General features: G+C 40.2%; 1 protein-coding gene across 3 annotated transcripts in view; it reads left to right on the top strand.

Moving 5' to 3' along the window:
* FMN1 (formin 1) overlaps positions 1-26,810 on the top strand; it is a 356,128-nt gene that overhangs the window by 238,587 nt on the left and 90,731 nt on the right. For all 3 annotated transcript variants that reach the window (XM_045016469.1, XM_045016468.1, XM_045016470.1), the window contains 6 exons: positions 2,636-2,697; positions 5,872-5,960; positions 12,842-12,971; positions 18,544-18,690; positions 22,806-22,865; positions 23,444-23,564. In XM_045016469.1, coding sequence (XP_044872404.1) covers positions 2,636-2,697; positions 5,872-5,960; positions 12,842-12,971; positions 18,544-18,690; positions 22,806-22,865; positions 23,444-23,564 — 609 coding nt within the window. The remainder of the gene's footprint in view (positions 1-2,635; positions 2,698-5,871; positions 5,961-12,841; positions 12,972-18,543; positions 18,691-22,805; positions 22,866-23,443; positions 23,565-26,810) is intronic.

The following is a 26,810-nucleotide window of genomic DNA, read 5'->3' as shown; positions in this document are numbered from 1 at the left end:
TTTCCCCCTTAAACTTTTAAGGTTCAATGATTGGTTTAATCCTGTCAATTTATTTTAATGTAACTAATTATTGTACTCTTCTCTATTTAACAATAGTTATATCTGGGTATTTAGCATAAAAATGAAAAATGCGTATAATGTTGGAGCCTTTTCTGTCCAGTAAACCATCCTCCATTTGGAGATATAAGCACTAACATAATAAAAATCCTGATTTTTGTGTTATCATTCTTGTACTTTCTGTAATTGAAAATACCAGTTATATTTCTATACGTTTAAGATCTTTGTCATTAGTTACTTCTTTTATTATCTAGTAAAAAAATATCATACATTCATCAATTGAAAACTGATGATTGCTTCATTGCAAGTCCATTTACCAGTTTGAACTAAACAACTATACATACTGTAGAAGCTGATGGAAAGACATACTGGTGAAATCTAAAATAAAAATAATAACTATTTTCTCTTTTTAAATGCATTTTTCAATAGCCCAAGACAGGATGGGAGAGGAATGAAACCGAGAGGGGAAAATTTAAGCTAAAAATCAGAAAAATGTCTTGGGCTAAAATGTATTAGGCTGTGGAAATTGACTTTCAAGAGAAGTCCCAGTCTCTTGGGACCTTTTGAAATTGGACTGGATAGTACATTAGAGAATATCTTATGTAGAACAAGCATTAGTTGGCAGGTAGATGATCTAATAGATTCCATCTCTAACTGTGTTTATTTGAATATAAAAGAATTAGCTTAGCTGTTTAGCTTTTTTGTATTTGTCTAAACATTTTAGTTCTAAAAATGTGACAAATATAGAAGTAAATCTTCCTTTTTTTCATTGATAATACCTTTCTCCCTACCACTTTCCTGCCCCTCTAGCCAAGGTGTAATGTCAACAACAGATGGAATCATAATTGACAGACAAAATTTTAAAGCATTCTAAATGTCACTGATCGTTTTAATAAAATTAATTAGCCTGCCACAGAGAAAATTTACTAGCCTGCTGGTTAATTTCACAATGTAAAATCATGGGGTAGGAGGGAGTGCAGGAGAAACCTTATTACTTTTGAATAATTATTTAAAGATGTGTGCCTTGTCTAATTCAAACATCATCAATGGTGAATGCAGCAACAGCTTTTTATATCTTTTAAAATTGCAAGTGGTCACATCTCAACATATAGTGAGGAAATCAAATACAGCTGAAATTTAAAGGTATCGATCAGGTACCAACTAATGATAATTCACTGGTCACATAGAAAACTATTGAAGCCTTAGTTTAGATGATGATGTTATTAATATTCCTATTACTATTTAATGTAAGCAAATAATTTAGATTCAAGATACAAAGTGTCTTGAAATTATATGCCAAAATGAATGTAATGTTCCAAACCCTGATAAAAACACGTTTTGTTTTCAGAATAAATGAAAGATCTTTAGTAATTTCTGTGAGATTACATAAAAAATCTTATTGGCAGTGAATATTCACTTCACAGTGCACCTGATACCTGCAGTCTGATTTAGTTTTGAAAAACATGACTAATGTAGTGCCTAAATTAAAGTGCAGTGAGACATGCTGATGATTGAATTAAGTAATGCCATGAAATTCAGATCTGCAGTAGGAATCTGTTTAGCCTTTTTCATTAATTTTTTTAAAATTCCAATGGGCAAATGAACTGAACAGTAATCTGCTGAATAGAGAAGTTCATATATCGCTATTAGAGCTGGTTAGAAATTTCCCCACAGAACAGGTTTCCAATAAAAAATACTGATTTGACGAAATCAAAACATTCTGCAGGAACATGTCAGTTCTGACAATGTTTGAAAGAAACCTGCCTGGCTTTCTGCCAGCTCACCTGCTGCACAACTCCTCAAGCTTCCCAGCTCGTCAGCAGCCCACCTAGCAGGCTGCTGGGGATCCAGCAATTCCAGGCTCCGTGGCTCCATGCCAGCCTAGGCTACCAGGGCTTCCAGCCTCTTGACTCCTTGATATCCTGGCTATTAAGAAGCCAGGGAATTCAGGTTTCGCAGCTGACCAGCTCCTTGGAGTGCCAGGCAGCCAACTGGCCATTTCCTTGGCTCCTTGCTGTCTAGCTCCACAAGTGACCCAGGATGCTGGTTGGTCAGCTGGTCAGCTCCCTGGGTTCTTAGGCTCCCAAGCAGCCTGTCTCAAATTGGGAAAAAGTCAAAAAATTAATTTTTCAAGTGAGCTAAATTTAGAAAAGTCAATTTCTGAAGAACAGTGATGAATTTTTTCAGCTTGCTCCTGGAGCGACTCCCATCCCAGGCTAGCTCCCCAGGCTGCCCGACTACAGGGGCAGCCAGTTCCCCGACTGCCTAGGTGCCCCAACTCTATGGCCAAGCTAGAGAGCCACCCGCACTGGGAGTCAGGCAGCCCCAGGAGCAAGCTGAAAAAGTTCATTACAATTTTCTGAAACTTAATGTTTTGAAAATTCAACTCCTGTGACATATTTAGAATTGTTGATTTTCTCCCAGTTTGGGACAAAAGAATTTCAAAAACTTCAAAAAAGTTTGTGCGAGTTCAATTCTGTTTTCTGTCCAGTTGTGAGCTATAAGATATGTTACCTGAAAAACAGAGGTTAACCCAATATGTTTTTTAGTATGTAATTTGTTATTTTATCCTTTACAGCTACACTAAATGTGGATGACTCCATAGTAGACCTGGAAACACTGGAAGCACTGTATGAGAATGTAAGTATAAGGAAAACGTCATGTGAAACAGCACAATGTTCGTAGTTTCAGATTTTTACCAAGTGCAAACACACTCAAAGAATAAATACAGTTTTATTTTGTGACCATATTACACAGGAGAGAGTATAAAAAAAATGATTTTTCTTAGGGAATGTAAGAGTATTAGTGGATATCTTAAAATGTAGGTAGCCAACACAGTGCATGTATTTTGCCAGATCAAGTCTCCTGTGGGGAATATACTGTATATACTCGTTCATAAGCCAAATTTTTTTAGTAAAAAAGGGGAGCACCAGAAAAGGGGGTGGGCTTATGATGGGTATAGAGAGGGAGAGGTGGGACACAGCATCTCCCCCCAACAGAGGGAGCAAGGAGAGGCAGCACAGCCAGCAGAGACAGAAGGGAAGAGGCCAGAATCTCTCCGCTTCTGGCCACGCTGCTCTTCCTGCAGCCTCTGAAGCAGCTGCAGCTCTGGGGCTGGCAGGCTGCAGCCGGGCTGCTCGGCCCCGCACCCCAGAGCACGCTGTCGCCACGCTGCCTGGCCCACTGGAGCACGCTGTGGCTGCCTGCCTGGCCCGCTGGAACATGCTGTGGCCAAGCCGTCCAGCCTGCTGGAGCAGCTGCAGCCAGGCCAGAGACATCTTCCCCTGGCCCTCCCCAGATAAGGTGGGAAGGGATGGGATGGGGAGAGTGTGGGGGTCCCAGGCTAGGGGTGGGGTCATGTGTGGGGGGGGTGGTCACAGGGGTTACTCCCCTGACCCCCAGCTTCTCCCCCCCAAAAAAAATTTCCCCACCAGTTGCTGTCCCAGTCCATCAGGGTAAGCAGCTGGCTCACCGGGACACTTTGTTTACTTAGTATCAGAGGGGTATCCATGTTAGTCTATAAGGTGCCACAGGACTCTTCGTTTACTTAGGTTTACCTCTGTGCCTGCAGACACTTGAGGTAAACAAACCAAAATTTGCTGACCCCTGAATTATAGGGTCATCTTACGAACGTGTCATAAAAATATTCCATTTTTACTTATCCATTTGGGGGGGTCATCTTATAAACGAACCAGCTTATGATCGAGTATATACGGTAAACAGATCCAAAACAATTGGAGCTGGATTAAGATTAAACAAGTTGCAACAAAAGACATTGCATGACCTGTCATCTTCTCCCCCAAAAAATATTGGCCTCCCACCACAGAGAGTCTCCTCCTCGCTGTCTATATCTTCTCCCACTCTATCCCACTTCTCCAGGTCTATATCATACCTTGGGCAGACTTTTCCTTCCCCCTGCCCCAGGTTCACTTTTCTCTAGGTCATAGCCTGGGAGGGTGTCCCCTTTCCAGATCTTCACCTCCTCCAACTTTAAGCTTACTTTTCAGGCATACTATATGATTTGCTTTGTCTTGCCTTCCCCAGCCAACTATTCTATAACACAATACAGTGTGCAATAGCTTGTTTTTTCTTTCTATTTGGTAACCAGGAAGCTCTAGAGGGAGTTGAGTTATGAGGCAGAGTAACTGGCAGAGGAAGGGGAAGCAAAACATCTACAGGACCTGCCAGGAGATATCTTTGACCTTAAAGTGTTTAAGCACTGGGTAGGAATATTCCCAAACTCACTGTGGGGAAGGAATTTTCTCCACTCCCTCTCTCTACTCTATAAAATGGGAAGGGAAATTTGGAAACATATGTTTAGGGGCTGATTGTGAAAACTGGAGCATAGGACAATTTGAAGGCCTTCTGTAATGAAAGATTTAGATCTTGGTGCACAGAGGTATTACTCTGCTGTGCAATAGAATAAATTTGATTTTGTATTGTGACCTTCATAAACAGTATCACAGAATGCTTCACAGAATTAAATAATACAGGTGCAAAATTCAACTACAAAATGAAAATAGAGAAATAGTTCTGTGAATGTGATGATGGGTTTATAGCAACTTTCTGTATTTATATCCTGCTGGCTGTGAAAAAGGGGTCTCTGTCATGAGAGCACTTTCCCCTAAGGTGAGGGAAACAGCATTATAGGTGCAAACTGTGGCTAGGCTGTAGTTAAAGGGGAAAATCCTCAGAAAAGTTCTTCAGTAGGATCCAGCCAAGATAAATATAATGACAAAACAGAGAAAATAAGTCTTGAATCACATAGGTGAGTAACATTAAAAGATATTACGTGTTCGTCATAATTCAACTCTGTCTTCTGATCTGTATACTAAGTATCATTCGTGGGGGATGTTGGAAAAATAGACTGTATAAAATGTAAAAATGGTGACCATTTAAGAATGTTTTCATTTTAGTAGAGCCACACAGTTCAGCTGCAGACCTCAATCTCCCCTAAGTTTGGGACTGTTTGAGTCTAGAGTAGCGGTTTGGGCCTACCTCTAATTTTTTTAATAATAATTTTTCATGTTCCTGTATGGTGTCTTACAAGGGACACATAGACAACTCAGAACTGTGTTATAAAGAAAATGAAATACAAATTATACTCTGTTGAATTGTACTCTATTGAATGTAAGCAGAAAGAAATTTTTTTTATCAACATCCCTTAGAGAAAGGTGGGGAATGCCCTATAGAAATAGTACAGAGTACCCTGTTCATCTTTAATATTACCCCACTTCTGGATGACAAAAACTTGTGAACATGTGGGAATGTGGAAAAGCAGTGACTTTTGGTAAGGAAGCCTGAACAAATTTAATTATATTTAATCAAGTCCTTACCAAATTTAAAAAAAAATAGCATTACTGGTAGAATAGGGGAGATGTACACTAAAATGGATTACCAGAAACATGTTTTTAAAAAGCCAACTTAAGTAAAGCAGATGAAGGATTTGTTGAATAAGGCATGTTCTCAACTTTATCAAGAAACTTTATCAGACAAAAGAACCTGCATAATTGTAAAGTTATTACTGATATCAGGATGCGAATATATTTTACCAGTCACATTTTTATATCTTTGACCTTGAGCAAAAGACAGTGGTATGAGTTTAGCATATAGATCCACTTTCAGCCACATAAGTACCATATATATAGAATACATGAAGTGAGGCTCTGTGCATTTTCAGTAGCATGTGTGATTTGGGGAAAGTATGTAAAAAGAGAATGGGCAGGGTTTTTAAAGATCAGCAAATAAGAAGATGGGTTGATTGTATTTAAAAGGAAAGCTTCTTATTGCTAGTTTCTAATTATAATCACACAGAGAGCGCAAAAGGATGAACTGGAGAAAATAAAGCAGTATTATGAGACTTCAAAGGAAGAGGAACTGAAGCTCTTGGACAAACCAGAACAGTAAGATTTTTTTTTTGAAATATTTTGCCAATATGCAGAATAGCCATTGGCTAGAAGGTTGAGGGAGTGTAGGGACAGAATTCTGGCTGGTTAACAGTTTTTAAAAATCCATATTTCAAGGGATGGTGTGAAAACTGATTACATTGTCCCTTTTTTGATGTAGTGTGTATAACGTTGCATTGACTGGGACCACTACAACAGATGAAATATTCTGATTTTACTATGTGACCTTTTATGTCCTGGAAAATATGAATCACGCTTAGTGTTCTGGAATTATAAGAGGCCATGCCTAGTTTTGTAAATCATGGTGGGGAGAGGTTGGTCCACATTAGTCACCCTTCTGTAGTTAAAAATAAGGCATTTTAAAGAAACCAATTATTGTTGGTAATTCCAGATAAAATGATAATCTCCTTTTTCACCATCTAGTCTTTACCAAAATACTTCTTATAATTCTTACCTAATTATTCCATGATTTTCCCCTGTTATTGAGAGATGTTGATTAAGGAGACTTTTCTTTTTTTATATGTTGCTTTAAAATGAAATAATCAACCAGTGGTCAACCATCAGGGCCTGCAGCTGAGCCTGGGACCAGTTACTTGACCTCAGCTGAACACCTTGATACACCAAACCTACCAGGCCTGCTCTGAAGCCAAGGAACAGCAGCCCTGGCTGCTGCACAATGCTTTGCTCACAGCTGCAACTGCCCTTGTGCGTGCCTTGTTCCCAGCCTTGCTCCTGCCCTGCTCCAATCTGTTCCAGAGCTGCTCTCCTGCTTGTTTCTTGACTCTGGCTCTGGCTCCAGCTCTGACCCCTAGGCTTGATCGCCCACTGATGCAACCACTAGGCCTGACCACCCACATCCCAGTCCGTGACAGTTTGAGCAGCATCCTCCTGAAAGAAGGGACAGGTTCTGCTAGAAGAATGGATGCTCCTAAGTCCAATGTCTCCCTGTCAGAGATAGTGAGTATCTTGCAGAACCTGCAGACTCAGGTTGCTGCCCTGCAGGCCTGGAGTGTGGCCCGCAGCTCCAACTCCAGCCACTCGAGAACCAAAAATTTCCCTGCTGGATGAGTTAGCTGGCGACTGCAGTAAGTTCCTCAAGTTTCTGAATTAGTGTTGGCCCTATTTCTGTTGTGTCCTCAGTCATTCCCCCCATCCACTTCTGAGTAGGACTTATCATCAGTGTGCTGACTGGGGAGGCGTTGGCCTGGGCCTCTCCACTGCTGGAGAATGTTAGTCCTCTCCTGAGCCAGTTGGGAATTTTTGTTCAAGCCATTGCAATGATTTTCAATGACCTCAGTCGCATGCGTATAGAAGAGGCTGCTCTCCAGGCATTGCTGCAGGGGCATTGTCCAGTTGCTAATTATACCTTGGAGTTTTGACACCTGTTGGCAGCCACCAAATGGAATGAGGTCATGCAGCACTAGCACTGAGCAGGAAGCTCAGCTTAAATGATGAGATCAAAGACAAGCTGGTGCAGATGGAGCCTCTGACAGGTTTAGATACCCGAACTGAACTGTGCATAAAGACTGACAACTGCCTGATGGAACGCCACCAAGTAAGAAGGTTAGCTTCCTGACCTTACCAGTTACTCTGACTCCAGCCAACCAACCTTCTGCGCCTTCCCCGCAGCCTATGTCCATGCAGGTTGACCATGCCAGGCCCTGCTTCTCTAACACAGAGAAAAACAGGCCTCAGGCCAGTGCCTATACTGCGGGGAACTGGGACACTTAGCATTAATTTGCCCTACAGATGCCCAGTCTGCATCCCAGTCAGGAAGCACCGAGCTCCAGTAGGGGGTTAGCATTCTCCCCCTTGCTCTGGTACTCTGCACCAACATTTATCTGCTGGTACTCTGTCGTCTCTGGTAATTTAATGGACTTGAATTTGCTCGAGAGCATAATATCATTACCAAGTGCAAAATTTCCCTGACTTAATAGTGTCCATTGATGGACCGCTTCTCTCTTCAGGCCGTCACTCACCTAACTGCCCCTTAGAGGTCACTACCCTTCAAGGTCATCAAGAAATCCTTCAGTTTGGGTTGATCCATATGCCACATTCTCCTGTTCTCCTCTGTATTCCCTGGTTCATTGACCACGATCCATGTATCTGCTTGCAGACTGACATGGTGCATTTTAGTTCACTATACTGCTGGGATCTTGCCTCCCAAAATCCAACCACAGACATAAATGTTCTGTTTCTCTGCCCATCTCCCAGGAGATTCCAAGACAGGGGGGTTAGTCCAAAAGGATCCTTTGCAACCCATATGGTCTCCCCAACAGTCCCGATACCTGTGATACCTGTCAAATATCAAGACTTCACTAACGTATTTGACAAAAAGAAAGCTGACATCTTGCTACCTCACTGTATCTATGACTGCCCTGTTGACCTCCAGCCTGGAGAAGCGATCCCTTTCGGGTGTATCTATTCCCTCTCAGAAAATGAGTTATCGGCTTACTGAAGCTATCTCCAAGAAAACCTGCAAAGGGGATTCATCCATCTCTGGGTAAGAAGGATGGCTCCCTGTGGCCTTGTGTGGATTAACAGCCATTAAACAATGTTACAATCCAGAACCAGTACCCCTTGCCAATGAACTCTTTGAGAGACTGCTCCACCAAGGTCTTCACCAAGTTGGACCTTTGTGGAGCTTGTAATCCAGTTCGGATTAGAGATAGAGATAAATGGAAGACAGCCTTCTCACTTCAGCTTGTGCAATGCTCTGGTGACTTTCCAGTGCTTCATTCATGATCTCTTTAGGGACATGCTGGACCAATTTGTGGTTATCTACCTCAATGATATCCTCATTTTTACTGAGGATCTGATTATCATGATCAATGTGTATACTGAATCTTAGAAAGATTCTGCTAAAACCACTTACGTGTGATGCTCAAGAAGTGTGAATTTGACCAGGACGTGACTGAATTCCCGGGGCATATTGTCTTCCCCAAGAGACTAACTATGGACTCATGCAAGGTGGCATCCATGTCATAGTTGATTTCCTAACTAAGATGGTGCACTTTGTTCTGTGCCATGCCTTCAGAAACAACATGTCTCTTCCTAGAGAATGTCTTCCATTACCATGGATCACCAACTGGTCTCATGTCGGATCAGAGCTCCGTTTCATCTCCCCTTTTTGGTGGGTATTTCTAAGATTTCTTGGCATAAAGTCCCTCACCTTTTCTGCCTCTCACCTGCAAATCAATGGGTGACCAGAACATATCAGCCAGATTCTAGAACGGTATCTTCGCTGTTTTTTGAATTACTAATTTTCCTTGTGGAATTTGCCTACAATCATGTAACCCATGCAAAGTCCATTGTTTGCTAACTATGGCTTTCATCTTTGTTTTCATCCAGACATACCCACGAGTTCCCAGGTACCTACCACCATGGACTTGGCTACACACTTGCTCGAAATGCACCGAGAACTCAAGAAAAATTTAAGATCTGATAAAGAAGTTTATAGCACCATGCTAGCCAGAGCTACCAGACTGCCCCAACCCTGTTGTCGGGACAGAGTTTGGTTATCCACCTAGAATCTTAAAGCCCATCAGCCAAACTGGATTACCAGTACCTCGGCCATTTCAAGATCTTGGAACAGGTCAATCCAATAACATGCAGTTTGCAGCTACCCGAGTCCCTAAAGATCCATCCTGTATTTCATATCTTCCTTCTAAAGCCTTAAACTGAGAACCCCATCCTGAACCGCTCCAACCCACTTCCACCATCCATAACCATTTGAAGGCAGGAGGAATATTTGATCTGATTAATTCTTTCCTCCTAGTGAGTTAGGGGGAACTCCAGTACCTGGTGGACTGAGAGGGCTACAGTCCAGACGACCAGTCCAGGGAAATGGTGGAGAACCCTGTGCTGAGCCTGGGACCAGCTAGTTAACCTAAGCTGAAAGCCTTGATTGACTGTACACCCTGATTGGCTGAGAAATGTCACCAGGCCTTCTCTTTAGTCCAGCAGCTGGACCAGGCCAGCACCTGCTCCCTAAAATTCAAAGGTATCTTGATAAATTGGAGAAGTGGGCCACAGACACAAAATGATAGACAAATGTAAGTGCTACATTTAGGGGAGAAAAACCAAATTCACAAATACAGAATGGAAGATAACTAGCTTGTCCGCAGCACTGCTGAGAAGGATCTAGGACTTGAGGATGATCACAAGCTCAACATGAGTCAGCAATGCGATGCTGTTGGGGAAAAAAAGCAAATGCAGTTTTGGGTTGCATTAACAGCCTTGTTCCCAGCTATACTTGGTTCCTGACTCTGGCTCTGGTCTTTGGTGCTGTTCCTGGCCTCTGATTGCTGCATCAACCACTAGTCCTGACCACCCTCTGCTCTGACCAGTAGGCCTGACTGCCCACACCATCATCCATAACATCAGTGATGCTCTAACATCAGTTTTATAAGCCATTCAAAATACTGCACTTTCTGGGAACTCAATAAATCAATTGTGCTGTTATGACTATCCACTCAGTCTCAGTAAATGCGGACCAGGGGGTTTTATTGGAACTACATTAAGCATATTCGTCCCACAAAAGATTAAGCACACAAGAGTTCCAACCTTGTATGCACAGATTAAATTAGTTAGTGTGGGACATAAACCTGACTGCATTTTCATTGGTAAGGCTCAAAGCACAGTTAAAAATGAAATGCCATATTTGTAAAATGGTTACAAATGGTAACATTATGGATTAAAATACTGTAAGTGTTGGGCTGAATTCAGTGCAGTCTAAAAGAGGCTTTTGCTAATTTTAAATGTTTTGAAATTCCAGAGAATCAGAAAGCTTTCCTGATATCAATAATGGTCTCCTGCACATGTGATTTTGATTTGTTTTGCTGGCATGTTATATTTGCTATTGCTGACGTACACTGTAAATATATCTTAGCAGTATTGCAGTGTGCCCCTAAATTATGTTTCTTGATAATAACGTTGTTAAAATGCTAATATTCATTAGAGTTGAAAAGATTTATATGTGTAATTGACCACAACATGGGGCCTTGTCTGAGGGACACAGATGCTCTAGCTTCTTTCCAAGTATTGCATTTTGGCTGAAATGTAATCTTCTTGTAGTTCTAGCTAGTACTAAATCATTGCTAGACAGGGAAATGGAAGCAAAATGCAATTTGGGGCTTTATTGCTGACCATGTTATTGACCACAGTAAGTAGAGAACGATCGTTTGTTTGAAGGTAAAATATTTGCTTCCCCCCAAATTATGACACTGAGTCCTTGTTCTCCCCTCCCTTACACGGATGTATCTCCATTGACATCAGTGGTGGTCCTTTTGACTTTCACTGGCATGAGAAGAGAATCGGTTTTGTTTCAAATTATTCACTAAACTTGATGTTTTTAGAATGTGAATAAATATAAACTGGTACATTATTTGTTGGTAAAAATGATTACTTTATTGTCTTTCAATTCAATGGATTATATGATTTATATATAGTTACAGTATGATGGGCTTTGGCCCTGATTCAAAATTACACTATGGCCTTTTCTACAGCACTCTCAGGGTAAAGGAGCCATCAAGTGGGTATACATTTTATATAAGCTTTCTTTAAGGTATCTTTACACTGCCAGGATAGAGTACGTGATATTAAAACTTTCTGTGCTTACTGTAGATCATCAATAGAATGTTGTATCAAAAAGTTACATTAGGTCAACGTGGCACTCCATCATATCTTGAAGTTAGCCAAACGCTTACCTTTCTTAACCCCAACCTACAATTAATGAATGAACCTAGAATTCTGTCCTCTTCAAAACTTTATCCAGTACCCTCTTGCATTAATTTACACTTCTTTCTTTGGTTTTTGACTTTGATAGATAATCCAACCTGCATTTTATACGAAAGATGTCTGCCTGAATTGTTGTGCTGTCATCATTTAAAAAATCTCTATTTACCAAATGATACTGTACAGTTATCATATTTATTTCATACTCAACATAATGGGAAAACTATGATATCCAAGATAACCCTAAGTGGCAACTGTTGGTAATGATGACCCTTAATTACAATATAGGGTGGATCATCCCACAGATTCAGACTATAGATTTTTGTTTTAAGTAACCAAGTATTGTCACTAATCCATTCCTTTATTTCAAAGTAACAAAATGTTCTGTGAGATGCTTCATTGTCTCTTTTTTTCCCTGAGTTATGTCAGGCTAATCGTATTTTATAATTTGCACCTTAAAACCCTGAATCACTTGGTTCATTTGCTGGATCTTTTAAATCTCAGCAATGGCTATCCTTTGGTGTGGTGACCAGAACTAAGCACGGTATCAAGGGATTTCAAATTAAGAGTAGTCAGGAAAATGAAACCAGTCATGCACCTCATTCCTGCCATGTGGTGTTAAAAGTCCTGCCCATCTTAATTTAGGCATCTCCTTTGCCCTTAGCTTGTCCTTGTGGCCCCTTAGCAGAGGTGCACCAACATTTTGGGAAACACTTGGCTAAATGATCTAAAGGGTATTTTTCTATTTTTAATTGTTGTTATTCTGTTACACTCTTTATTTAGCAATACACCAAACAATCTAACTGATAAACCAATGTACAGAGCTGTTTTCATCCAGTCGAGGGCAGTGTTTCTCTCACACACAAGCCTGTCCATAGAGTAGTGGAACAGAAATCTCCAGTATGCAGGTCCTTCTGTTTGTCACCAACAAGTTTTGATAATACGTCTCATCTGTTCTCTAATGTTGTGCAAAAGATCATGAAACATTATTTTGTTCTATCATATTTCATTTACAATTCAAATAAATAAAGATTGCTTTATGTATGTGCTTTCTTTGACACTATTACTCTGACATGTTATATTATAACAAAAGATGTGAAATGTAAAGATTTGGTATTACAGTGTAGTTCTTATTTTCACAGATTTTTGTATGAGTTATCCCAGATCCCCAATTTTGCAGAACGTGCCCAATGTATAATCTTCCAATCTGTTTTCTCTGAGGGGATAACCTCAGTGCATCGTAAAGTGGATGTTATTACTCGTGCTTCTAAGGTAGGTTCTGCCAGTCTAATGAAAGCCAATCACAAATTAAAGTTATTTAAAATACTATGTATTTCTTTGCTTCCTAAAACTAATTCAGGTATAATATAAATACTTCAGCTGTTTCATTAACTTTGCAGAAATTTAAAAGCACTATATGGCTCTTAAATAGCAACATTTCCTTCCAGTGGAATAGCAGATTTTAATTAACTTGCATAGTGCCAGTCATTTCATGTAAAATGATAGATATTTTCAGTAAAGAAATTTCAAATGTTGCAAAACCGAGCAGAGTCTTACAGTAACACAAATCAGCATCAAAGCCAACTTTAATAAATGAATTAAACTAGATCAATAAAACTCTAGAAATAAAGAAATAAATACATTTTAGAAGAAAAAGAATGGGTTTCTAGATGTTACAGTAACAGAAATAATTGATTATGATGATTAGAAGAAAACCTAAACAGTGAATGGCAAATTGTCTGGCCTACCATAAGAAGAGCCTCTTCTGAACTACCTGCCGCCCCACTCCACCTGTGGATGGAGGAGCAAGGTGAAGTCGACAGGATCTGTTTTTGGATTTTCTTGCTCTGCTCACATGTTGGCAAAGTGGATTTGGAGGTGCTTTAGAGGGGAGAGAGTATAATGTGTGGGGAAAGTAAAGAGTCTGGAGATGGGACTAAAGCGAGAATTCAAGAGGAAAATGAGCCCGAAAAAACAATTCAAACAAGGAGACAAGCCAAAAAAGAGGAAATGAACAGTGTAGAGGAGACTAGTGTTAATATGGTTGTACCTGTGATGTCACTAAAATATTGTTCACTGAAAACAAAGCTCCCTCCTCACTCAATGTCTCAAAAAATGTTTTGTATTTATTGCAGCACTCATATTAGAAATGTTGCCACACTGTATTTTGCCATGGATTTAAAACAAAAACACTTAGGTACTCCTAAAAACGACTTATCTTTCTTTAAACCTTAGGAATGTTAAAAACAAACAAGATTTCACATCTGACGAAGTGGGTATTCACCCACAAAAGCTCATGCTCCAATACTTCTGTTAGTCTATAAGGTGCCAGAGGACTCTTTGTTGCTTTTTACAGATCCAGACTAACACAGCTACCCCTTTGATACAAGATTTTACACAGTATTTCCAATAGTAATAAAAACAATGATATTGTGTGTTTATATGGTGCTTCCTATCGAATGCACATTATAAACAATGAAGTAATAACACATGTAGAATTTCTGAGGTAGGCAAATAGTATTACTCCCACTTTACTTATGGGGAACTGAGGCACAAAGCATCTGATTCACATTTATACTAAGGACACACTCTGTCAATGTTAAGGGACTTATTACTTTTCACTCACTTTAAGGTCCTTTTACAGTACCAGGGTGGTAAAAAGTGGCCTTGTGTAAATAAGAATCAGGGCCATGGAGTTTGAATGGCTTCCCCAAAGTTACAGAGCAATTCTAAAGCAGACTTGGGAATAGCATCCAGGTTTCTTGACTCCCTGTCACTTACTTTCTCTCCCACCTCTTTCCCTTTCTTCTGATTTTTCCCCAAGCAGGTGAAGTGTGGTCCACTTAATGCAAAATCAGCGCAGGTATCTCTGCCTTATCCCTTACAGCGTACCCATTTTGTAATCAACTTCTCTCACCATTTACCTCACCACTGAATTTATTCTTCTGCCTTCTGGACCCAAGTTTCAGTTTTTAATGCCTAGGAGGGATAGTGTGTGTTTACATGGAGGCCATTCATTATCCATACTACCTCTAGGCTCTTTATTTCTTTTTTCAGCAATTTAAAATAGTTACCGCCAGACTATGGCTTGCCCTGCCTACCTCCCATATGGTGCACTGGGTATAGACCCTCTGTAACCCACACACCTGAGTGTGGTGTTTTGTCCTGTCTAGTGGCACTGAGACCCTTAAAGAGAGAGATAAAATGAGTCTGCTCTACAGCTTTAGCTAACAGGAAGTTGGCTTTTAGCTCATGCTGTAGAGGCTCATGCACTAAGTTCCAGAGATCCCCAGTTCAATCCTGCTTGCTGACAACCGGGGTCTGTCAGCGTTACACCAGCACAGCTTATTCTCTCCTTAAAGCAGCAGGGAAACTGTGGTGGGAGATTGATTATGACTCTCTGAGTCTGCTCCAGGTGCAGAACAATAATCCATTGCTCCTTAGTCTGGGCAGATAACAAACTAAGGATAAAGCCCTTCCTTATTAACCTATTTGAAATGGCTACTCTGGTGTGCAGTATTTTCCTCTCTTATAATTTCTTTGAGTAAGAACATCTGCATCATTTTGTGTCACCTTCATAGTACAAGATACTACACATTGTACTTCATATGGATTAAAACAAAATTAAAGATAACATCTCAAAAGGAGGAGACACAATCTATTCAATTTCTTCCCTTTAGAGTCTGTTTTTAGGTTCCTGTCTTTGTGCTATAAAAATAAAATCTCTTTCAAAAAATATATGCCTGTATTACTACAGTCTAGGGAATGATTAGTCTGCCACGTAAATACTGTTTATCATTTCAATAAATAATAATTTATATAATACACAAGGTTATAGACTGTTATATATTTCATTTTCCATGTCCATTTCATGCACAAAACACATCACTTTAACCTAGCGATGGGCCAAAATTGTAATCTTGAATCCAAACACCAACCTCTTGGCCCATCTCTGTTTTAGACCGGCACACAACTGTATTCTGACATTGATATAGTATCTCTTTCCAATATTTCTGAATTAAATTCATTGTATGACTCAGAACCTACATGTAGAACTAGGTGAAATTTTTCAGCTTAAACTATTGACAAAAAATGCAAATTTGGTGACACTGAAACATTCTGTGGATTAATGTTGATTTCACCAAATTGTTTTGGTTGTAAAAAAAAACTTTAAAAAAATCAGAAGGTTTCACTTTGACATTTCCTAAATGAAACATTTTGATTTTTAAATTCAAAACTGTTTGTTTTGAAATTTTGTTCAGCTTTATTTTTTTAATTAATAAACATTAAAAAATGCTCAGAACAATGTTTTATTTTGGATCAAATGAAATGTTTGACCCAGAACAAAGGTTTTCTTCAACTTTTTCTTTTTGGTGAAATTTTCAAACGTTTTAATTTTCAGTTTGACTCCCAAATGAATTTTTATTTTTTATTTTTTTTGGAATTGCCAACAAACCAAAAAAATCCATTTTTTTGCACAGATCTACTTGTATGTTGAGTTCTAGCATGGAGAAAATTCTTAGGTAGCCTTGAAAATTAGATTTTAAAATATGAGACTCATAGAAGATAAGGGTTGGAAGAGACCTCAGAAGGTCATCTAGTCCAACCCCCTGCTCAAAGCAGGACCAACACCAACTAAATCATCCCAGCCAGGGCTTTGTCAAGCTGGGCCCTAAAAACCTCTAAGGATGGAGATTCCACCAACTCTCTTGGTAACCCATTCCAGTGCTTCACCACCCTCCTAGTGAAATAGTTTTTCCTAATATCCAACTGTGAAAAAGTTCCTCCTCTACCTTGGTGGATCCTGCGCTTATTGGCAGATTTTGTTCACCTCAGTGATCTTCCCCACAGGCTGGGTCAACTTCTTCTGTGTCTGATCAGGAGTTGGGAGGTTTGGGGGGAACCCGGGTCCGCCCTCTACTCCGGGTTCCAGCCCAGGGCCCTGTGGATTGCAGCTGTCTATAGTACCTCCTGTAACAGCTGCATGACAGCTACACCTCCCTGGACTACTTCCCCATGGCCTCCTCCAAACACTTTCTTTATCCTCACCACAGGATCTTCCTCCTGGGGTCTGATAACGCTTGTACCCCTTAGTCCTCCAGCAGCACACCCTCTCACTCTCAACTCCTGGTGCCTCTTGCTCCCAGCTTCTCTCACACACTTCCTCTCCTCTGGCTCCCTCCTCCCTGACTGGAGTGAGCTCCTTTTTAAACCCAGGTGCCCTGATTAGCCTGCCTTGATTGGCTGCAGGTGTTCTAATCAGCTTGTCTGCCTGAATTGGTTCTAGCAGGTTCCTGATTATTCTAGTGCAGCCCCTGCTCTGGTTACTCAGGGAACAGAAAACTACTCAGCCAGTGATCAGTATATTTACCCTCTACCAGACTCCTGTAACTGTGGGGCCTATTTCCGCTCCTCCGTCCGTTCACGCATCCGGGCGGAGTTCCTCTGGGCGGCGTCCACTGGCTCCCTTGACGCCTTCGAGGAGCAGTGGGCGTTGTCCGGGGTTCTCTGCTCGGTGTCCCCATCTGGTTCCCTTCGTTTAGCCCTATGACCTCACTCCCGCTCCTGTTTTTTTCATTAGTTGTCCCACGTACTTAGTTAGTGTCCCGGACCTGTGGATCCTCTCCTTAGGCTGGGGGGAGGTCCTTTAGCAGTGGGCGGGCTTCGCCCGCCCACTTCCTGGATACTAATAGGACCAGACTCCTGTACCCCACTGGCCTGTGTCTGTCACACAACCTAGACCTCCCTCACTGCGACTTGAGACCACTGCTCCTTGTTCTGTCATCTGCCACCACTGAGAACAGCCTAGCTCCATCCTCTTTGGAACTCCCCCACCCCTTTCAGGTACTTGAAGGCTGCTATCAAATGCCCCCACACTCTTCTCATCTACAGATTAAATAAGCCTAGTTCCCTCAGCCTCTCCTCATAAATCATGTGCCCCAGCCCCCTGATTGTTTTTGTTGCCCTCCAATTTGTCCACAACTGGCCTCTCTCCAATTTGTCCAGAACTGACACAGCGGCCTAATGGGTAGTGTTGTGAATGGCAGTACTTGGTTCTGCTCTCTTATGTTACTCTGAAATTGGCATTGTGCTCTTCTGTGTTTATACCACAGTGATTCCATGTCAGATTTTACTTAGATTGTAAGCTCCAGGGGTAGGGTCTGTCTTTGTTCTGTTTGTATGGCACCTACCTCACTGGGGTCCTGTTCCAGAACTAGAGCTCTTATGCACTTTTGTAATACAAATAATAATAAATAATACTTCTTCTCAATTTGCAAATGAATGAATTGTTTTTAAACTGCCAACTCTGCATCCTGGGCTCTGAGAGTAAGGCTAACTTTTGTTTGGTGATTTTGTGAGAGAATGAAAGAAAGCTGCTGCAGGCCAAATTAATGCACACAGTTCAAGCTGTGCAAGTCCACGGTCTTCTGGTTGTTCCCCTAGCAGCACCTGTTCAATCCCCATTGAAAGCTGCCTGGTTTTGTAGAGGGATGATTGAGGGAATCATTTGGACTGCAGAATCTTTACTACTGAGAATACCAAGGGAGAAAAAAAGGATCCAGCTTGACTCCTGCAGTGTCGAGAGCCTAAAATCACGAAACATCCCTTTACTTTGATGTGGAATCAGTGAGTGACAAACATGGAACCATATAATGCCATTTTCATGACTACTGCACTTTAAGTACTAGTTGTAGAAAACGGTTTTGTGTTAAATATTGGTATAAGTCTTTAGGGAAATCCATAATTTTTGTCCATCTCATCACTGTAACATTCATGGACAACAGTAAAAGTATTGTTAACTTCTTGTACCACCTGATGTTACAAATTAGTATTCCTCTTTCAGGATTTGCTGGACATAAGAAGTGTGAAGGAAATTTTAGGCTTGATTTTGGCTTTTGGAAATTATATGAATGGGGGGAACAGAACACGAGGTCAAGCAGATGGATTTGGTTTGGAAATTCTTCCCAAACTAAAGGATGTCAAGAGCAGAGTAAGTACTTGTTTTTACTTTAAAGGGCATTTGTCAAGTGATCTTTTTCATGTTCCATCATCTGTAAAAGGTTGATCTCTCTCTTGCCTCTTACTGTTATCTGTTTTAAACAGCAGCACGCTTTGTAGATTTTACTTTCGGAATGTTTCTCCCTTCATTGTTCTTTTGCCCAGATCATTTGCATCCCAAAAAATTTTCCTCCTCACTGACTACTGGCCTCTGTCTCTTTCTCCCCAATTTGCCTCCTGCCTCACACACAGACATCTCCTGTCTCACCTAGATTTTGCCACTGGAAAGATTATCCTGGTGTCAAAGCCTTTTTGTGAGTCAAAATTTTTTCAGTCAAAATTCAGTCAGTGCAGAGTTAAAGACATGTAAGAGAGCACAGAGGGCAGAAGGTTTCTCGAGTGACTGTCCCCAACCCTCATTCCTGATATTAGTCGCACATCTTTACAAAAGCCACTAGCATGTGAGGAAATACATTGAGGGCCAAGTTTAGGAACAGTGGCTAGAAACTGGAAAACGGAAGGATCAGATTTGAGTTTATGGGTTTGGATTCTTGGTGGAAGAGTCTGCCCATGTCTGCAAAGTGTTGCCTATCTTCATTTTTAAGTTGGCAAGTATCACATCGTCTTCAAATAACAGTTGTAACACAAGAATTCTGAACTGCTACACTGAGTGAAGAAGAAAAATCAGCCTAGATGGCAAATTCTGTTCTGAAAAACTGCAAACCCAAAGGGTCTCTGGATAGTTACTTAAGGCTTTAGTCAGGACACTTAAAAATTAGCCACTTTGGGGGCTCATGTTGCCCTACCTCCATCTCAGCAGGGATGATGTTTGATCAGATCAGCAGTGGAAAGACAAACCTGGGGGGGTGGGAGTGCAGGCTTGGCTGCTCTGTGCCCCTCTCATCTTGAATGCACATGGTGATCACGCCTGGCAAGGAGAGGAGGTGGGAATTTTATAACTCTCCCTGTTGCAATTGGCTTTAATAAAAAAAAGTTTGGGGACCCCTGGCTTAGGATGACTATATGTCCCATTTTGGACCTATACATCCCACCTCTTTTGGGATGATGATCATTTGGCGATTGTTGATCATTTGGCAAGAGCAAATGGGACCAGTGCCCAGCTTTGCCAAAAAGAAACTTGCGAGGGTGAGTAGCAGGGCTCGGGTGGGATGGGGGAGCGGTGGGGCTCAGGACAGCCCTGCGTGGGGCAGGAGAGGGGCTTTGGTGAGTGGCTCAGGCCAGCCCCTCATGGGGGAGGGCCAGCGGGGGGAGAGGGGCTCGGGGGAGTTCAGTGCCACATGGGAGAGGGGTGGGGGAAAGGGGCTGAGAACAGCTCCACAGTGGGGATGGGAGGGGGAAAGGGACTCGGAGGAGGGGAAGGGAGGAAGTGAGGGAGAGTGGTTCGCTCCAGCCCCGCACAGGTGGGCCCCTCACTCCAGCACTGTGCCAGGCGGTGGGTGGGGGGTCCCTGGGTCAAATGCTGTGCTGGGCAGGAGGGGGCCTCAGTCTAGTGCTGCGCTGGGCAGGGGGGGCCCTTTATCTGGCCAGCTCAGCGTGGGGCTTGGGCAAGCAGCACTCAGCCAGCTCTGCCTGGGGGCAGTGGGAATTGCTCACCACCTCCACACAGGCTTCTCTGAGATGGAGGTGGGGCCTCGGGGGAAGAGGAGGAGTGGGGAGGGGGAGAGAGGAGGAGCAGGGGTCATGGCTAGAGTTCCGGTGCTCCTGCAGGGCCCCCCAATTGGTCAGGGCCTCTGGGCACCAGCACTGTTGGACCATACAACAATCCACCACTGTGTGGGAGAGGGACAGAATTCATCCTAGTGATAGGCTGAAAAGAACCAACCCTGAATATTGATTAGTTGGCATGGAAGCCTGGAAAGATAATAAAGTTGTGGTCCCACACTTTAAAATCTGTCTCTGTGTCTATGACCCAGTCTTCTGCCTCTCCTAATCAAACCAAGGTGATAGGTGTGTGTAATATACTAGGGTACAATCCAGACTAATGAGTGGCTGTGTCACCCTTACACTAACCTGGGGAGCCCTTTACAATGCTTTACTGTTGTAACCTCCAGTCTGGACTGCTTACAAACAGCCCCCTGCAGGCAAGTCACTCCCAGCTATGTCTGTGTGTGCTGCAGCCAGCCAGCCAGCCACACCTTGGCTCTTACCAGCCTTGGTTATACTGCAGCGTGACCCCAACACACTCCCAGTCTTAGATCTGCCCCCAGAAATGTATGTCCATTGTATGCCCAACCCTCTCCTGGACAATACAAGTTTATATGAAGTCTGTTATTGCTTCAGAAGAAATAATATGCACATAACTTGCCACTCCAAATGGAGTTGCCCAGACACTTCAATTTAAACACACTTGATTAGATAAAACAATAAAACAAGTTTATTAACCACAAAGACAGATTTTAAGTGAGTACAAGTAATAAGGCATAAAAGTCAGAAATGGTTACAAGAAGAATAAAGATAAAATGCAACTGGTGTCTCACTTAACAAACTGTGTTAAATTCAAAGCAAAGTTTTCTCACCACATGCTCTCAGCAGTCTTTCTGACAAACTTCTTAGGTCAGAATCCCTTCTCCAATCCAGTGTATGTTTCCTTTGTTGCTTCTAGCACATGAATGCGATTGGTAGGGAGAAAGAGAAGGGTGTCGTGGGGTGTTTGTCCCTCCTTTTTTTAGTGTCATTCCTCCTCTTGAAAAAACATTTCCATCTGAGATTCAGGAGAAAAAGAGTCTATAGGAAAGGATGCTCCTTGCTGCTTTTACTCACATGTTGGAGCTTCTTTTGTTTCTCTTGTTGCTTGGTGACTCTGTTTACTGGTTAGGTGCAAATTAAGCAGAGAGCACATTGCTTTGTTTGAGACAGACCTGTTTGCCAATCTCAGTTTGGAACGTGTGGTAATAACACCGTACAGTGGAATCTCACCACTTAACATACAGTGTTTCCACACACATTTTATCAGGTCAATAATAACCAGCAAATTATGCGTTTTCAAATGATATCTCACAAAGCATACTTTGTACGAAGACTATTACAGTAATGTGTAGGGTGTGGACCCGGGTATATTCTGTCACAGTGTGGTATAAGAGTGTATATAGACTAAAGTAGAACTAATGTTTTACTTCACAAGGGCAAAATATATATAGTTTTGCCTGTATGAATAGTGACTTTCTTAGTTACAAATTTTGCTGCTCTGTGTTATTAATAAAATGTAATGTGCTACAGACTCAAATATGCACCAGACAGCTCTTGCAGGAAGTCATACATTGTGCATATCTGAACCTTTACCCTGATAGCTATCAATACACTATATACAAATGAAAAAAAGACATCAAAGACATTCCACGTATAATACACTACATTGTCTTTCTTTTGTGCTGTTTAATAATTTCCTGTAATTTATGATTCCATACCTGAGCACTGTTTATCCATTTCCACAGCTGAAATCGGGTAAATTGATTCAGTAACATACAAAAATAAAACATTGCCATGCGCAATAATACAGGCAATGCATGACTGAGAAAGTAGTGGCTTTGTAGAGTGAAAATCTTTTAACATGGTAGAAGTATATATTCATGAAACAACATACACTATGTATTAAATGCACTGAGCATGTGTATACTCTATGGTTTTATATTTGGTATAAACGGTATGGAATGCTTATACACTTCATGGCTTGTGTTATACAGGAGGTGATGCTAAATAAACTAAAGGTCCCATTTAGCTTCAAAACCAAAATGTGTGAATTTATTGAAATTTTTCAGGCAATTACAATGTTTGTTAATATAATTACTTGAATTATTAGAGAATTGTAACACCTGGCAGTTTTTCCCACTGCAGGATCCCAGTAACTCCAATTGGTAGAAGTTATTGGTGTCCTGTGGTGGGAAAATCAGGTCCCTGATTACTAAACTATACTATACTATACTGCGACTAATACATTGTGGATCCTACTCAAAAGGCCACATAAATAAATAAATAACATGGGATTATATTCCTTTTAAACTGATTTAAAACTACTTTCATCTTATGTCTTTTGACATTGTTTTCACTCCCAACTTAACCTTTTAATTAATATATTTAATTTCTTCCTAGGATAACGGTATTAATCTTGTGGATTATGTTGTCATATATTACCTACGACACTTCGACAAGGTAAATGATTCATTTGCTGAATTAACTACTGTATCAGTATATTACTTAGAGAAATTGTGTTGACAAAGAGACAAAGATTAGAGAAAGACTTGAATTTATTACTAATTTTTCTTGTCTGGATAAAATAGTTCCAACAGGGAAAATAAAATTTATAATACTGAATAGACTATATATTGTCTACTTTCAATGGTTTTCAGAAATTATGGTGCGGGAGTAGAGGAGGGGGGAAATTCCCCATTCTGCAGTAGCTGACAACTCTTACCAACAAATGTTTTCAAGACCAGTTCGTGGAAAATATTTTTGGACAAAGACCAGAATGTAGCAGGGATAGTGCCTCAAAGATCTTGTCACTTTAAACCGGGGACAGGAAATTAACTGGGGGACTAGGCAGTAAGTATTTCTGTTGTTACAGTAGTGAAATTTGAGAAGACTCAGGGCTTGTCTACCTTAGGGTTTTTTCCCCACTGGGAAAAAGGTCTCATGCAAGTAATTTTTTACACTCGGGTAGGGCATCTATGCCAAGAGTATTTTTTTTTCCGGGCACAGTTGCATGAGTTTATTTGTTTGTTTGTTTTAAGGACGCAGGAACAGACAAGAGTATTTTTCCTCTACCAGAACCACAAGATTTCTTCCAAGCCTCCCAAGTTAAGTTTGAAGACCTAGTAAAAGACTTAAGAAAACTGAAGAAAGATCTAGAAGGTAACTGGGAACTTTTACATTGTTATGCTAACAACTGAGTGCCATTTAAAAAGTTAACTTTGAGTTTTGTTTATTACTCTTTAGGTTTATAGTGTTGTTCACTCTGTGTATTTACACCCTGGCACAAATTACAAACATAAAATAAAAATAAGTGTACATCATGACTTTTTTAAAATGAAAGCAAAACCAGCAAAAAGTAATTTTCTATAATCCCTTTTAAATTCAAAGGGCCCCAAAAGAAATCTCTTGGAAATTTGCTTTAATTATGTAGGAATTTTCCTCTGGCTTCTCCAGGATTCTTTGTTTAACTGCAGATACCTCTTAGTCCAATAACATAAATACTTGCCACAGTCTTTGTATAACAAGTTAACAGCTACAAGAAAGAATTTGAATACTATTAATGTAAAAATAAAGCACTGCTTGCCAAGACACAGCAAAGGGAAATGGAGAGCTTCAGCTCAAAATATTTTTTATCCTTGGGCATGAAATAAACATTTAAAAATGTTTATTATAAAAAGGTTCTCAGAAAGGCAAGTCTTCTATCAATCAAAGCACTGAGTTAGAAATAAAATAGGAGTCAGTTGCTCTCTAAGTATCCTAGACAGTTTCATTTTTACCTCATGCTTTGTAAGACTTTCTTAAATAAACACAGCAAATGATGACTGAATATTTTTTGCTTCTCACTTTTGTTAGGGAAAAGTAATACTAAGGCTGTTTTGTATAAAAATGGGATTTCAAGAAAAGAATTCTACATAAAAGAATATACAGAATATTCTGCTTAAATTTAAATAATACATTAACTTCTCTGGGGGGGGTTCCAAACAAAACATTAATTTTTGCATCAAAATTGAGCAAGATGACTGTATTCTATTGTTCAGTGTAAGGCAATAAAAACCATTACAAAATAATTTATTCGTCCAGTTAGAAATGGCTGAATTAGGTCATAGCCACCTTAAAGAGGGTTTCAAAGGTCAACAGTGGTAGGAAGGTATCAGTTGTTGTTTGTTCAACCTAGGCATAGGCGAGTGCTCTATCTCCTCTCATCTCTTAGCCCTGTAAAACCCTTGGCCTGCCCTCTCTTGTGCTAGTTTGTGCAGAAACATGATCTGTGTTTGATGTTCTTCTATGCCAGCATGTAGTTCTGCTGCCATGCATTTCACCATTACAGGCTGCGCTGTAAGGCTTTGCCATTTACATGATTTTAGTGCTAAATTGCAAAGAAAATAAAGAGAGAGAGAAAAAGGAGGGGTAGTGAAAAACACGATAGTTCAGGCTTCCCTATTTTTATTAGATTTATATTTTTGTTGTGATCTTTTGTTTTTGTGCTTCAAAGATGTATATTTTGTCAGACAATTATAAAGAAAGGTAGAAGCTTTTATATGACCCCAGATGATGGGAGAAAGGGAAGAAGATGATGATAATGATGCTTTTATAGTAAAATAATATAAATATAGTGCTGAGTTTGCCTTTATTATATTACTGTATAAAACATATATGAAACTTGACAAAGTCAAATAATGGATGAAAGTAATGACATTATGACACACAGCAAATGTTTTCAAACAAAAAACATTCTTGTAATCTTTTGATGTGCCAATGTGTTTAGCACTTGAAAGGCACCCAGAATTTTTTGGAGGAATGCTAATACATTTCTCTAATGAATTTCTCTTACATTTAAACAAAAATAGTTGTACTAGGAACATTTGCATAATAGTAGTAATAGGAGCATTGTGTATAAATATGCCTTTTTTTAAACATTCCCTTTCAAATTTCTCTTTTTAGATAACACTGTAGTTTAGTTCGCATCAGATGTTTTAATTGAAGAGGATATAATTTTAACACATACAACAAACATTTGATGAGTCTCTGTAGTTTATTGTAGCTGTTAAAAAGTTGTGGTTGCTGCCAGAATACCAGTGAAAGTCTAAAACTGAAACAGATGTGATTAGCAGAAACCAAGTCCAGAGAAGCGTCAGGCCCAGCCATCCAGACAGGCGCGGCCCTTCAGATGTAAATAATTTGAACAATATTAACTGCAGTTGCCTGTATTATAGGGTACATTAGATTTATTTTATGGTTTGGTTGGCAAAGGTAGCTTGCGTGTCCAGTCAAAGCAAACCTCTATGGAAGTGAGATGAGACAAGGGCAATAAACAGGGGGTTTTCTCATGTGCTACTAGGGGAAAAACTACTGCTCTGTGCAGCGTTAGTGTTATTTTTCACAAACCTATTTTCTCAGACAATATGATAGCACAAAAATGAAGACCAAAAGCCACAGTAAATTTAAATACCCACCCAGTGTATCTGAAATAACACGTTCAAGGTAAATGCTTGTTTCTTTAATGAAGGTAGATTGTTACTATTACACAAATTATTTGCTGACCACTTTATCAAGGCATTCATTTATCTGTATATCATAGATGTTAAAATAGGAAGGATTGAGTTGTCATGCCAGAGAGAGATGTCTTAGTGGTCTAAGCCTTGGGTTTGAAATACCTAGACTCTATGGAACCAAGAGTTCAAATCCAGACAGGGGCCATGCAGCCTTTCATCCTTTTGAGGCAAACAGATTGAGTTCCATACAATTTAATGGACAGACATCTTTAAAGGGACAGTTTCAACTAAAAATTGGCTCAAAAATATTTAAAAAAAACAAACAAACAAGCTTTCGCAAAACAAATAGAAATCTTTCAATTACTTTTTTTTACAAACTTTGAGTCAAAACAATTTCTAACACACATTCTGCCCACGCTTTGCACAGCCCTGAGAACTTTAAAGTTAAAAAGATTATACACAGACGTTAAATAGATTTAACTGAATATCATTTTTCAGGCTGAGAGAAATACAGAAAGTACACAGTATAACTAGTGAAATATAAATAAGAGGTGAAATCCTGGCTCCTATTGACTTCTGTGTTGCCAGGATTTCAACTAAGGTTTTTATAGTTCTTTCATTTTCAATAATTTGAAGTATTTCTAGTAACATAAGCAAATATATTAATTTTATAAGATGGGATTTTTAAGTTAACACTGTTCTTTTAAAAACAAAGTTTCCCTTTGCTCTGCATGGGTTTTAAAAATTGTATTACTCCTTTTGCTTGGTCTGTGGCAAAAATTTCCATCTCCCTTCCCTTCCCTTCACCTCCCAAAATATTCCTTTCTTATCATTGTTCAGTATGCTGTTTGGTTACTACTCCCAAAAAGGTAGTTTCATTTCAGTGGTTACGTATGAATGTATAAAACACTTT

Source organism: Mauremys mutica, chromosome 4 (genome assembly GCF_020497125.1).
Source record: "Mauremys mutica isolate MM-2020 ecotype Southern chromosome 4, ASM2049712v1, whole genome shotgun sequence".
Taxonomy (NCBI): domain Eukaryota; kingdom Metazoa; phylum Chordata; order Testudines; family Geoemydidae; genus Mauremys; species Mauremys mutica.
Note: the sequence above shows the minus strand (reverse complement) of the source record. Positions and strands in the feature narration are given on the sequence as shown.